At 36.7% G+C, this 14,636-nt stretch overlaps 1 protein-coding gene across 1 annotated transcript; it reads right to left on the bottom strand.

Moving 5' to 3' along the window:
- Positions 1–849: 849 nt before the first annotated feature.
- On the bottom strand, positions 850–4,439 carry LOC107827513 (anthranilate phosphoribosyltransferase, chloroplastic). The gene is made up of 10 exons (XM_016654661.2): positions 4,036–4,439; positions 3,797–3,940; positions 3,300–3,461; positions 3,123–3,206; positions 2,660–2,848; positions 2,356–2,446; positions 2,156–2,215; positions 1,709–1,827; positions 1,400–1,534; positions 850–1,317 (listed from the first exon to the last, which is right to left on the bottom strand). The coding sequence occupies exons 1-10, from the start codon at positions 4,396–4,398 to the stop codon at positions 1,285–1,287; spliced, it is 1,380 nt and encodes a 459-aa protein (XP_016510147.1). The 5' UTR covers positions 4,399–4,439; the 3' UTR covers positions 850–1,284.
- Positions 4,440–14,636: the final 10,197 nt, after the last annotated feature.

Genomic DNA, 14,636 nt, shown 5'->3' with positions numbered 1-14,636 from the left:
TATTGGGCTGAACCTTTTAGACCGTCAGCTCAAGTCCAATTGAAAAGCTTCACTTTCTGTTGACACTCACACAAAGTAATTTCTAGAAAATAAGTTGCTTTTGTGTTTGATTGCATGAAAATACGCCGAGGAACAAATATATTAAAAGCACGAAAATATCATTATCTTTTTTTACCCTTTAAAAATATATTTTATATTAATTATAAATATAATTTAATATTTGGAACTTTAAAATCAATTACATTTTTGTTACATATATATAGAAACTCCTAAATTTTAGGAATTTGAAACCAAATAATTATTTACTTACAAATCCTTTCCTTATTTAAATAGTGTGAAGTATTATAACTTTTTTCTTATGTGCATTGGATAAAGTGTATATAAACGTGTTAGAAATCTACCAACAATATTCTTTTTTAACATAAATTTATACATTTATTTTAATTCAAAAATAATCTTTATATGATTTTCTAAAAACTTTAGACTCATTTAGATAGGTTACGTACCATAAGACTAGTAAGGAAGAAATTGACAATCCTCACTCTTGAGTGGAGTCATTTTCTTTCATAACTATTTCAACTTTTAATTTCATATCGTCATTCTAATCAATACTATTATCGATCTTTAATATTAAAAAAATTCATTTAAACAATATCTGATTTGCTAATACTATTATCAATCTTTAATAATACTTCATACCACCGCTCCACAGATCTTTGTGCCTTCTTTTCTAGGCACTTGGTACACACAATTATCTATTTTGTTAAGTGATAAATTTATTTAACAATTATTAAGTAATTTACGTTTTTAATGGTTTTTCCGCTTCTCACAACTGCTCTTCCACACTTCCGAATATCTGGTGCCAAATTGTCGGCCCTTTCCTTATTTCTCTCATAAAAAATAGAGTTGGCTATCTCTGTGGTGATTGTACAAGTTGGTGAAGAGGGAACACCAAATGTGGTACATCTTTCTGCACTTGGTTATTCTTTTGCTTGGCCATTGTCACTAGTGAGTATTACAAGCAATGTGTACACAAATCTACAGCTGCCTTACAAATTTCAGTAGCCAAAGGTACAGTTATTTTTGTTCTTTCTTTAACCCTTTCCTCTGATCCTTCTCCAAGCTAAAATTGTAAGTTGAGTAGTGCCGTCCATTCTTTCTCTGATTTTGAATCTGTTAAGGATAACTTAGCAGCAAAGTTGAGCCGTAAGAATCTCTCTGTCTGGCCAAATGCACTTAACATGGTCAGTTTGGCATTTTCAATGAGTTCATGCAGAAAGTCGATCAAGCGACCTGAGGTACTGCTTCCTTCACCTCCTGGAATTTAGTAAACAAGACATAGTATGAATTTATGTGATCAAGTCTCTATCTAAAGAAATTACTGTGAAATCCTCCTTACATTCGAAACCTCTACCCACAGATCAAGTGTCTTCAGCGCTTTGCCAGAGACTAGTGTCTCACGAGCTAATGCAACTCCGTCAGCCAGATTCTTAACATGTCCACTTACCAGGAGAGCAGCTGCTGCATTTAGTGCCTGTGATGTTGTATGCTGAATAATGTAAGAACTTTCAAGGTGAAAGGACATAATTGAAAATGGAAACAAGTGCTTTGTCAATCTTTTTATAAGGAGGAGCCTTAAATCTGACAAGCTACATCAATCAGATAAGTTTATAAGGATATTTGAAGCATAACAGACAAAGAAACTTACAAATGCATCAGCAATCGGCCCTTTTTCTCCGGACAGCACGCGTTTGAGCATCTCGGCATTGTAATCTGGACCTCCACCTCGCAAGCTTTCCAGAGTACAGCGTGGGATGCCAAAGTCCACTATTGAAGAATAATCTTGTCAGATTAATCTTTTTCAAAGAGATAATGTTATATTTAAAAATAAAAATAAAAAGCAGCTCGTTGCACGAAGTATCCCGCGTTCACGCACGGTCTGGGGAAGGGCTGCACCCCAAGGGGGTGTGATATAGGCAGCCTACCCCAAAGAGACAATGTTATATGACTAGTGAAATACACATTGATGATATTGCATCATTTTTTACTGCAGAGTTCACCAAATACTTAGAGCGGCATTCACTTGTTATCAGTGCGACGCAATAAATACATCCTGCACCGGGCTGCCCTTTTTCTGATTTAATGAGTTACTTACATGGATCAAAGGAGAACTTCTCAATATTGTCTGGTGTGACATCAAGGACTAATCCAGGGCCTGCGAAATGAATTGTCATACATAATATGATGGAAATGTCCAGATCTAAGTACTCAAAAGATATACAAGCAAAGTCAAACTAAAAAGGACAATATTACCAAAGACAACATATTTACTACTGTGGTGAAAGGGGACCATACCAAGAGGACTCATCTCATCTAGGCCTTCTGAGTGAACAATCAATGCTCTTTTCATGCCAAATCTCTGGACTGCTTTAGCCATTTTGTGGACCTACAACAAGAGATGTTTCATTCACCAAACGAATGTACACAACACTTTAAGAATAACATTGAAACAGGCCAGAAAGCTATAAACCAAAGGGCAGAATGGAGATAAGACCAGAAAATTTAGCACCTCAATTCACATAATTTAAGACTACAAGATTCTTAAAGCCACATTCATAGAACTGGTGATATTAGTGTAATTCAACAGCTGAAAATGTACCAGGTCTTCTTTGTAAACTCCAACTACAGCAAACGGCACTCTTGCTGGGTTCAACATAGGCCCCAAGATATTGAACACTGTCTTTACTTTTAGCTTTTTCCTGATAGGTCTGACAATCTTCATCGCTGGATGATATATTGGAGCCATCATGAAACCGATTCCAGCTCGAGTTACACACTCTTTCACCCCCTGAAGCCAGTAACAAAGAATAAATGCATGGTTGTTAGATGGCTACAAATTAAATTAGATTATAATTTGATTTGGTGAACGTCACATCTAGTGTTTCTCCTTATAAAGCAAATATTAATTAATGTGACAGAAAACTTCATTTTTAAACCTTCAATTTTTAAAATTACAACATACTTTACTTTTTCAAAAAAAAGAAAGTCTTAGAACTACAATACAATATTAAATGTCCTCAAACTACCAACATTTTTCAGCCAAGAACACCAATATCACCAACCTCAGGGTCCAGCTCAATGGCAATACCTAGTGCTTCCAATACATCTGCACTCCCACAAGCAGATGAACTCGACCTATTACCTTGCTGCAATTTAATCCCACAAATTTTTAGCCCGAAATATCCACAGTTTTTAGTGAAATTAAATAACTTTGGACAACAAAAAAGAGCTCTGTCAACCTTGGCTACTTTTGCACCACAAGCTGCAGCAAGTATTGAAGCACCTGTTGAGATATTCACCGTGTTTGCACCATCCCCTCCTGTCCCAACAATATCAACTGCGTCGCCTAAGCCTTCCACTTGTCTGCAATTCTTTATCATTGCCCTTGCCAATCCCACTACCTAATCATTATCATTAGCTCGATTAAGTTAACAGATCAGACGGTAGTGACAAATTAATGGTTAATTTACAGCTCTCAATAATTAAGGAGCAAATAAAAGCATTCTGGTTCTGTGAAATCAGATTCATAGGCAGAGGATTGTACATCCAAATGGAAGCTTTACACTATATTTTAAAGTAGGGCCTGTTCTTCAGAAAGCATAGATTTTTCTGAAAAATTTTTCATCAGAGAGGAAATACTAATGAATGAAATAAAATATTTATTTCACCTAAGTTATGATTCAAAGGGTATACATAAACCTTTACTAATATGGCAATAGTTAAAGAAGGAACTTACTTCTTCAAAGGTTTCACCTTTAGCTCTCAAAAGAACAAGAAACGCACTAATTAAAGCTTCATCAGCACCATCCAACAAATAATCAAGAGATTCTTCTGCTTCAGATTCCGTCAAGTCTTTCCCACTAATTAAAGCCTCGATCAACTGAATCAATCACAAAAAGGAACAAACTTTAATCACAATAAGAAAAACCCAATTCAGCATTGTATTTTTTAAAAAAAAGTTTCCTTTTTTATTACCTCACTAAAGGTGGATATGGATGACTGCTTATTGGAATTGGTCAAAGAATAATGAAGAGTTGAAAACTTTTTTTGGGTGGAGTTGGCAAGTGGGTTACTTCCAAGAAACAATTTAGTAAGGTCCCGTTTTGCAGAAAGAGATGCAGATGCTGACACTGCTGAAAACGGAATACGGCTATGAAACAGAGCCATGTTTTTACAGTTTGCCAGATGAAAGGAGGCAGCTTCTGTTATCCAATTTAATGAACTGAAACTGAAGAAGCTAAGGGCTGCGGTGTGGAGTAATAAATATGGGGAAGGAAATTGAGTTCGTGTGGCGTGTGCAGTAGTTTGGTGAAGGGTAACAGAAGGAATATCAATCATATGAAATTAAACTGCCTGGTGGATATGATGTAGCAGTGCTTATTTCTGGGTATATCTTACTCTTTTTTTAATGTTCAGGAGGGCCCAGATTCATAAATTAGGGTTTCTGACCTATAAACCTAGAGGTGGCATGTGGGGCGGGCCCGGTCTTAAGTGATCCGGTCCTAAATAGGGCGGTCCCGGACTTCGCGGGCTTCTCGTTGGAACCGGTCCGGGACCGGGACCATGAACTAGCGGTCTCGTGTTAAGTGGGCCCAAACAGTCCTAAACGAATCCAAGTGGGCCCAACGGAAACTTTCTATTTTATAAATTATTTTTATATAAGTTAGAGAAAAAAAAATGGTAATAAATATATCTAAGGCAATTCCTAGTAAATTATATTATAAAATTGTCACCTAAATTTTTTAATTCAAATTTAAAGACAAAAATATTGTAAAGAGATATTCAAAGCAATGCGTTATAATATATATACTATACTATATATACATCTTAAGATATATAAGTTATATTAAATTTACTATATATTCATCTTAAGATTTATACATTAATATTCGATTTATATACTATATATACATCTTAAGATATCTCTCTCTCTCTCTCTCTCTCTCTCAATATATATATATATATATATATACATCTTACTATATACATAGTATATAAGCCATATTCGATAGTATACATCTTACGATATACTATATATACATCTTAATATAGTAAGATGTATATATAGTATATATATATATATATATATATGTATAGCTTAAGGTATATAAAAAGACATAAATATTGTAAAGAGATATTCAAAGCAATGTGTTATATTTTTATTATAGCATTAAAAAATCATGGCAATATCTTTCTTAGTCTTCCTTCCCCCTATGGAATGAGCACAACAAGGTACTAATACCACCATTGACAAGAAAAAGAAACTAATCAAGATGTGCCAAAATACAAGTTATATATTAATTTATATGGTATCTCTTACAAATTTCATAAATCCTTCAAGGTCCGGAGGAATTTCCGTTGGTGGTGGCGGAAATGAAGCTTGGTCATCACCGCTTCCAGGCGAAGCATCATCCTCCGCAAGTTCAGCTAGCATTTCTTCATAAGCTTCGTCTACCTCTGGTTGTGATTCAGCAAGTCCAAAATTTCTTCTTTCCGAACGGATCCAATCTCTGAAAAGTACTGATTTTTTCAAGCTCTCCCTCATAGACGCTCTATAATCACCGAGTTGAAGTCTTGCTTGACTGAAAGCGCTCTCTGATGCCACTGTTGAAGCTTGAATAGTTAAAATGTCTCGGGCCATCCTTGAAAGAATCGGAAAGTATTTTTCTTTGTCCTTCCACCATTCCAAAATATTAAAGGAGCCGTCGGGATTCACTTCCTCAATTCCCTGTGACAAATAAACTTCAAGCTCATTTAGTTGTGAAAAATCACTAGTACTAGAACCTTGAGAACCCCTGAACCCTGCCCAAGCACTAAGTGCTCTTACTCCCGCAGTTCTTTTAGATGATTGAGAACTAGAAGAAGAAGGAGTTGGAACATTTGGCCTAGCATGATCTAATGCGACTTGATAAGCATTATAAATAGTTTGAACATTTATTTTAATTGAGGCTATTGCGTCCGCAAGTGTAGACAACTCCTTATCTTCAAGTGTTAAACCATTATAAACAGTTTCATACCAAAATTGAGGACCTCCTAATTTCATAGTAGGATTTAACAATGCAGCAATACCATAAATAGGGGGAATAGGAAAAAAATATTTTTAAATTTTTTTTCTCATGGAATCAATAGCAAGTTGATAAATTTCCCTACCCTCTGAAAAATGATTAAATAAATTTGCAAGTTCTGCAATATAAACTAAACAGTTAGAAATAATAGGATAATATTACCCAAAAAATTCATTTGTAGCAATATGAAATTTTTCTAAAAAATCTACAAGCATTTTAATATTAGCCCAATCCGCATTTGTAAGGTGCTCATCATCATCACTTACATGAGCATTAAACGTTGATTTTATGGGGTTTCTATATTCATATGCAACAACTAAACTTTCATACATGTAATTTCATCTAGTTGGACAAGGTTTAGGAACCTTTCTTTCTCTTAGGCCAAATTCATCGCATCTTTTAAAATATTCTCTAAGTCTACTTTTACGGTTTGAATAAAATGCCAATTAAGAGCCATTTTAACCTTTTCAATTTCAACATTTAAAATTTGCATACCATCACCCACAATTAAATGGTAAATATGACAAATACATCTAACATGAAAAATGTTACTAAATGCAGGAACTTAGTGTAGTGGTAAGCAAGGCTAACTCTTTGTCACAAGTTTTACACTTAGCCCTATTTTTTTCTCTTAATTGAGTAAAAAAGGGCCAAACAAGAGATGTTTCTGCCCGTTTAGAAGGTTGTCTAGAAAAGGTAGGGGCAGTAACAGGAGGGTCAGACGGGGGATCATTTGGATTATTATTAGTTGGGTTAACTTCAGGAGCAGGACTAGTGGGTGTATCGTCATCCGGTTGCATTTCATCAAAATCTATTTCTTCATCATCATTTTCATCAATAGTTGGATTACCATAAAGAGCATTCATATATTCATGGTTTAATTGTTCATCGGGTACAATATTATGGCAAAATTGACTCTCGGTAAATTGTAATAAACTATTATCGCTATCAAGAATAGCAGGTGTAGGACGGGTAACAGGTTTCGGCCGGGGAGCCGGAGGAAGTGGAGGAGGAACAGATTGGCCACTAGATTCACCACTCTTGGATTTTTCCTTATTTTTACTAAATATTTTTTTTAGGGAATAAGCCATCTTAATTAATCAAGCAAAGTAAATAAAACAAATAAAACTATAATATTACAAATTAAGAGTTGGAACAAGTCTCCGAATTGACGAACAACTTGTTGAAAAATAATTATCATTGAAGACTTGAAGACTCCAATTCACCAACTTCACAATTTTGTGAGAAAAATGAAAGAATGAGGGGGTATTTATAGTTGAAAATAGGGAAAAAGTGTAATTATAAAAAGTTTGGGGATAAAATAAAATTTGGGGGGGTTAAATGGCTATTTTGGCAGACCAATTGGCTAGTTTTTAAATGGCCAAACGGTCAAATTTTTTTTTTATTTTAAAAATTATCCGTTGGGGGCTCGTTTAGGACCGTTTAGGACCGCTTGAACCGGGCCCACTTCTGAGTCGGTCCTGGTCCTAAACGGTCCCGGTCTCGCGGGCCTCCCCTATGAGACCGGCCCACTACCCGGCCCACCACGCCACGGTCCCGGTCCTATCCGGTTAGGACCGTTTAGGCCCACCGCCCATGTGGGCTTGCGGTCCTGGGCCCGTCCCAGTCCTAACAGGCCCACTAGCCACCCCTATATAAACCCAACACTTGTATGGGATAAATGTGATCAAGAAAGGAACACGTGACAAAGACCAATTGTGATTCCTCAAATAAAAATTTTGGATCACTTTTTGTTCTTAAAAGAAAAAACTCATTTTATTAAGTTGAATTACATATAAAATGGCCTCCAGGCTATCTAAACTTGTGTCCGTTTATCGGCCCGATAAATAAATTTATAAGTTTCTCATTTGAACACTTGTACTTGACGGAATGAGTATCAATAAACAGATTTGACCATTGACTATGCTTATGTGCCAACGACTTAAATGATGTGGCTCAAATACGTGCAAACCACGATACAGAGGCGCGTGAATATAACAATTTTGATTAAAAATATTAAAATCAGAAGAAAAAAAAAAAGCAAAAGAAAAACAAAAAGAAATGGTAAAAGCTAAAAACTCTAGACCACCCCATGCCCTCCCTTCTCCTGTTTTTTCTAATAATTACTGTATCTAAGGATAGTTTAGTTATTCTTATGTACATGTAAAATACTATAAATGTCTTTCCATGTACTACGATAGACATTATTGTGAAACACATATTGTTACATGGTATCAGAAGTCTAGGTCATCTCTACATTGATTATTCCTCTCTTTCATCGAAATATGGTTTACTCTTCCTCTACGGAATCAACACATTCTCCACCCACCTCTATGGTAGAGGCTTCTTCCCTTCTCCCATCATCTCATTCTGTTATTTTTGTCTCAAACATAAGAATCTTGTTCCCACGGTTCTTGATTACACAAATTATATGTTATGGAGAGAACTTTTCTTGCATGTCTTCAAGGGTCATGATGTCTATGACTTCATTGATGGGAGTATCCCTTGTCCCGAGCCTTCTATTTTTCTCATGATGATGGCACCTCATTATTTAATCCTGCTTTCGGACAATGGGTTCAACTAGACTCTATTGTTCTCTCATGGATTCAGGCAATAATTTCTCAAGAAATTCTCCAGGCTATAATCAAGCCATACCATACTCTCACTACTAGGGATGTTTGGCTTCAAATTAACCGTCTATTTCGTGACCAAGTCAGTTCCCGAACTCTTCAACTCAAGGTCCAGTTTCACAATCTTAAGAAAGGTTATCTTTCAATAAATGAATATGTTCATTGTCTCAAGTCCATTGTTGATACGTTAACATCCATTGGTAATCTCATCTCTAATTTGGATCTCGTTTTACAAATACTTTCTGGTCTACCTCTTGAATACATGTCTGTGAGCACTTCTATCTCTACTCGTATCCCTCTTCCCACCTTTGTTAAAACCAGATCCCTTCTTTTTCTTCATGATGCGCAGTTGAGTAATATCTCTCGTCCGTCTATAGATAATTCTACTACTCTTTGTGCGGCTAAGCAACAGTCTTTTTCCTCTAATGGTCTTGGTCGTGGTAGGCACAATAATGGTGGCCGAAATTTTAATGGTGGGCGTGGTAGAGGTCGACACAATCAAGGATTCTCAAAATCCTTTAATCTTGCCCCTCAACAATTTTCTGCTCTCCCCCGACTTCCCTCTATATTAGGTCCTCCGCCCTTTTCTGGTCAAGCTTCGTTATTTCCCTCTCCAACTACTCATGGAATTATTTCTTGTCAACGTTGCTATCAGCTCGTGACCGCCCATTGTTGGGTTCTAAAGCTTTTGTTTCAGATTTTCACTTTAGTCCTTTTTTCTCGTCTCATGCTTCGCTTGGTGATGCCTCTTGGTTTGTGGATAGTGGCGCTCAGTATTTTAAAAGGCATTTTCGGGGCGAGTCCTGGGGCGAGGCACATCAAGAATGCCCCGAGGAGATGGTGTGGGGCGAGAGTCTCAAGAGGCGTACGCCCAGCAATTCAGGGCGTATGCCCAGTAATTTGGGGCATACGTCCAGAAATTCTAGGCGTACGCCCAGGCTTTTGAGGTGCGATTTTGTAGTGAGGTGTAAGCCCTAGAGACTTCTTTAAATTAAAACAAAATTTGTTGAATAAATCCTTCATATAATACCCAAATTCTCAAAAGTTAGCTTGTAATTACTCAAAGGTTTATCTTGTCCGCTAGTCTGCTAATATCTCCCAAAAGTAACGAATGTTTATTTTTTTTACAAATACAAAGAGAACTCCATTCTCATTCATAGCAGCAACTTCAAAGTTCAAATTGCAAGTTAGTCATCGTTTTTGTTCCTCTATGTAGAAAACTTTATTCTTTTCGACTCAAGTTACTTGTGCTTGTAAGTAACGTATAATAGATTGTTTTGACTAGTTTTTTATGGGGATGGATCACATCTATATATATTTTTTTTTACATATTTATAGTTTTCTTCAATTTTTATGCAATTTTACCTGTTTACCCAATGCCTCGGGGCTTACGCTTCGCTGAGGCATATGTAAATGCCTCGCCTTATGCCCACGCCTTTTAAAATACTGGTGGCGCTTCTTCTCACATGACCCCAAATGCATCCATCTTATCATCCATCCATCCGTATAATGGCTCCGATCGTGTAACTATGGGTAATGGTACTCAACTTCATATCTCCTATACAGGGCATGGTACACTTTCTACTACTCATTCTGTTTTTTCTCTTAAGGATATTTTAATTGTTCCTCACATTTTTGCTAATTTACTAAGTGTTCGTAAATTTGTCTCAGATAATAGTTGTTCTATTGAATTTGATCATTTTGGTTTGTCTATTGAGGAATTCCCGACGAAGAAGCTCCTTTATCAGTGCAATAGCTCTGGACCTCTTTATACTCTTTTTTCGCCTTTCGGTGGTCAACTTATGCATTACACTCTGGTTTTGCCAGTGCTCGAACCTCTCCAAACTTTTAGCATCGTCGGCTAGGACATCCAAGCTCGGCAATTTTAGTTAGATTAGTTAGGATCAATAACTTGCCTTGTTCTTCATTGCAAGGCTTAGATAATTTATGTAATGCTTGTCAACTTGGCAAACATCACAAGTTACTGTTTATGGATTCGTGTTTCTTTTCTAAATAATCTCCTTTTGAATTAATCCATAGTGATATTTGGACTTCTCCAGTTCCTTCATTTTCTGGCTTTAGATATTATATTTTCTTTCATGATGGTTTCACTAAGTTTTCTTGGGTTTTTCCTATAAAGCTTAAGCTGAGGCTTTCACTATGTTCAAGCAGTTTTATGCATATGCATTAACTCAATTTTCTATAAAATTAAAGCTCTCCAATATGATGGGGCTGCATAGTTTGTTAAGCTTCAGGAATTTTGTTCCTTTCTTAATAACAATGGTGTTTTGCTTCGCATTTCATGCCCTCATATTCACCAACAAAATGGTAATGTCGAACGCATGTATCGTACAATTTTAAAGATGGTTCGTTCTTTATTATTTCAATCCTCCCTTCCAACTCAATTTTGGGTTGAAGCTCTTAACACTGCTATCCATCTCTTAAATATTATTCCTTCCTCTAAACTTAACTTTAAGACCCCATATGAAGTTCTTTTTGGCAAGCCTGCCACATACCATCACTTACGTGTCTTTGGTTGTTCGAGTTATCCTAATTTAAGTGATTATTCATCATATAAATTGAGTCCTAGATCCAAACATTGTGTATTTCTTGGTTATCCCTCTAATTATAAATGTTATAGGTATTTTGATCCTTCAAGTAATAAGTTATATATCTCTAGACACATTATTTTCAATGAGGACTCTTTTCCTTATTCTCATCTTCTCTATTTATCCTCGCCTAAATCTGGTTCAACAAGTCCTAATTTTAAGCTTCCTTCTGCACTAGAGCTTCAGCCTTATCCCTCACGATATTTTAAAGCTACAGATGATTTTTCAATTTTAACTACCATTCTTAATTGAATGCACCAACTTGCTACTACTTCTAATGCATGTCCTATTTTTTCTCCACATCCTACTGGTCACGTAAGGAGCAATATGTTACAAAAAACTAATTTTACTCCAATGTTGACTTAATCTCCTACTCTATCTCTACAGTCTCTATCACGTAATCAACTACATCCAAATCAAATACATTCTAGAAATTTACCTCCATCTTGTCATGCCCCGACTTTAGGGAGCGCAACCGGCGCTCAATCGAGATAACCCGGCCGAGCAAGCCTGCTGGATTTTCTTCTATCTAACTCACCCATAAATAAAGAGAATATCAACTTCATTGATTAATACCACGAGGGTTCATGAACAACACTAGTTACATCTCCTTTAGATACTTCATTTATAAGTCTCCAAAATAATACATTTCACAACCATGGTTTTACAATGGAAGCATGAGATACGATTACGACATCATTAGTTTAACTTTTTCACACTAATACACTTCCCACACCATATCTACAGAGCCTCTAATAGATATAAAAGAGTATAATGATGGAGTCGGCAATAAGGCTCCGGCAATACTTCAAAACATAATACACACGAAACAAAAAATTCACAACCCCGAAAAGAAGTGAGGCTCACCAAGTCAGCTGATAGAAGAGTGTAGCGCTATCACTGGTTAATGCCTTCTGTTGTGGAACCACCTGCATCCACTAGAGATGCAGTTTCCCTGACTAAATAGACGTTAGTACATGTCGAATAGTACTAGTATGAAAACCAAACACCTATTCAAAGACTCTAAAATACAACATGAATTATGATAAATAATGGTAACAATAAAAAGGCTTAACTAGCCGTTAAAGCCAGAACAAATTTATTAAGATCTTTTAATAACATTTATAAATTTTAAGTCGGGGATCCTCTACAACTTTCTTTATACAGATCGGCCTTGCCGCCTCACCCCAATGTATGCAGGTGGAGGTGCAATCGCAATACCAGGAGCTCTACACAAAGCGGCCCCGTCGCCTCACCCCAATGTATACTGGTGGAGGCGTACTCACAGTACCACAACACTATACAAAGCATCCCGCCGCCTCACCCCAATATATGCGGGTGGAGGTGTACTCACAATACCACAACACTACACAAAGCGGCCCTGCCGCCTTACCCCAATATACGCGGGTGGAGGTGTATTTACAATACCACAATAAAGGGTACCAAAACTATTATGAAGACTCGATAGGTCATCTTATGTTTTAAAACTTAATTCTATACTTGGAAGCCTTAAATACCTCATTTTAGTCTTTCTCGATTTGCCTGCACAGTCTGGGTATTTTTTTGGAAAGCTTTTATGTTAAAAAGTGATAAAAATATGAAATCTTTGCCTTAAAACCTATTTGAATTGACTTTGGTCAATATTTAGAGCAAACATACTCAGATCCGCGTTTTGACAATCCCGATGGGTCTGTATCGTGATTTGGGACTTGGGCGTCTTCCCGGAATTGAATTCGGAAGTCCCTAGCTCGAGTTATCGCATTTTGTTGAAATTTAAAAGTTAAAGGCTTAATGACTTTGAGATATTTGACCAATGTTTGACTTTTTGGATATCAGGTCTGTATTTTGATTTCGGAACTCGGTATAGGTTCATATCTATATTTATGACTTGTCTGTCAAATTTGGTGAGAAACAGAGTTGGTTTGACGTGATTCGGATGTCTGGTTGTTGAAATAGAAGTTTTAAAATTTTCTTGAAAATTTCTTTTGATTTGGTGTTCAATTCGTAGTTTTAGTTGTTTTCTTGGCGATTTGGTCGCGCGAGAGAGTTTGTGTTATATTTTTAGACTTGTGTGGGTGTTTGGTTTGGAGCCTCCGAGGCTCAGGTGAGTTTTGGATTGGATCCGGAATGATTTTTTATGATTTTGAGTGTCGGTACTGGTGTCATCGCAATAGCAATATTTTCGTCACAAATGCGACTATCGCAATTGCGAAGCAGCCTCGCATTTGCGAAGCTGGGCTGATGGGAAAAGGACTCACATTTGCGAAGAATTTTCCGCTTTTGCGAAGCCTGTTAAGTTCGCATTTGCGGACTCAGTATCGTATTTGCAATAAAAGCCTGGGCGGGGTTAGTTCTCTTTTGCGACCAGTGTTCGCATTTGCGACCCTTTTTGGTCGCATTTGCGAAGGCAACAGAGAATTTCAAACTTCGCTTTTGCGATTAATTGTTCGCATTTGGGGGTTCGCATTTGCGGGGTTCGCATGTCGCAAATGTGACATCTGCAGCCTGCTAAATGCTAAGAATTCCGAGACTTAGCTTCATTTTGTTATATTTTGAACCCTAGCTTCGATGGGGGCGATTTTGTGAAGGGATTTTCATACCAAATCATTGGGTAAAAGTGCCTCTAATCAATTCTTAACTAAATTTCATGATTTTACATAAGATTTAACATCAAATTCATGAGAATCTGGGGAAAAAATTGGGGATTTTGTCAAAACTTTGAAAAATAAAAATTTGGGATGTGAGAGTCGAATAGGACTCGGATTTGGAAACAAAATACGTATTTGGACTCGTGAGGCTATGGATAGTCAAGACCTACCCTTGGACCCGGGTTTTGATCGGGCGGGCCCGCGGGTTGACTTTTGTTGACTTTTTAGAAATTGTATAAAAATCACAACTTTACTAATTGAAATTATTTTTCCTTGCATTGTGTGATGTATTTAAGTCGTCTTTGGCTAGATTGAGCCGAGCGGAGGTGAATTTGTAAAGGAAAAAGCTAAATTGAGTATTGAGTTAGACGAATTGAGGTAAGTGTCTTGTCTAACTTTGTTGAGGGAATTTTTCCTACTATTTGACATTGTTTGCTATATGCGGGGGTGATACATATATGAGGTGACGAGCATATATGCATGTGCCATGGTTAACTATGCTCGGGGATAAATTATGTTATAAATTGTGTCTTGTAGAGTAACGTGACCCTCTTTCCTCATGCCTTACTTGACTTCTAGATACTAAGAACATAGTATTAAGTGCTAGAACTACGACTTAGCTTA

This window comes from Nicotiana tabacum, chromosome 22 (genome assembly GCF_000715075.1).
Source record: "Nicotiana tabacum cultivar K326 chromosome 22, ASM71507v2, whole genome shotgun sequence".
In the NCBI taxonomy this organism is placed as follows: Eukaryota; Viridiplantae; Streptophyta; class Magnoliopsida; order Solanales; family Solanaceae; genus Nicotiana; species Nicotiana tabacum.
The sequence above is the reverse complement of the archived record's forward strand: the minus strand, read 5'-3'. Positions and strand labels throughout refer to the sequence as shown.

What these genes read in the sequence shown, in the direction of transcription:
- LOC107827513 (XM_016654661.2), bottom strand. Translation starts at nt 4,398, where the DNA reads ATGATTGATATTCCTTCTGTTACCCTTCACCAAACTACTGCACACGCC. An exon ending in GTGGTGCAAAAGTAGCCAAG is followed by an intron (nt 3,207 to 3,299) that starts GTTGACAGAGCT and finishes ATTAAATTGCAG; the next exon opens with CAAGGTAATAGGTCGAGTTC. An exon ending in GAGTTTACAAAGAAGACCTG is followed by an intron (nt 2,447 to 2,659) that starts GTACATTTTCAG and finishes CTCTTGTTGTAG; the next exon opens with GTCCACAAAATGGCTAAAGC.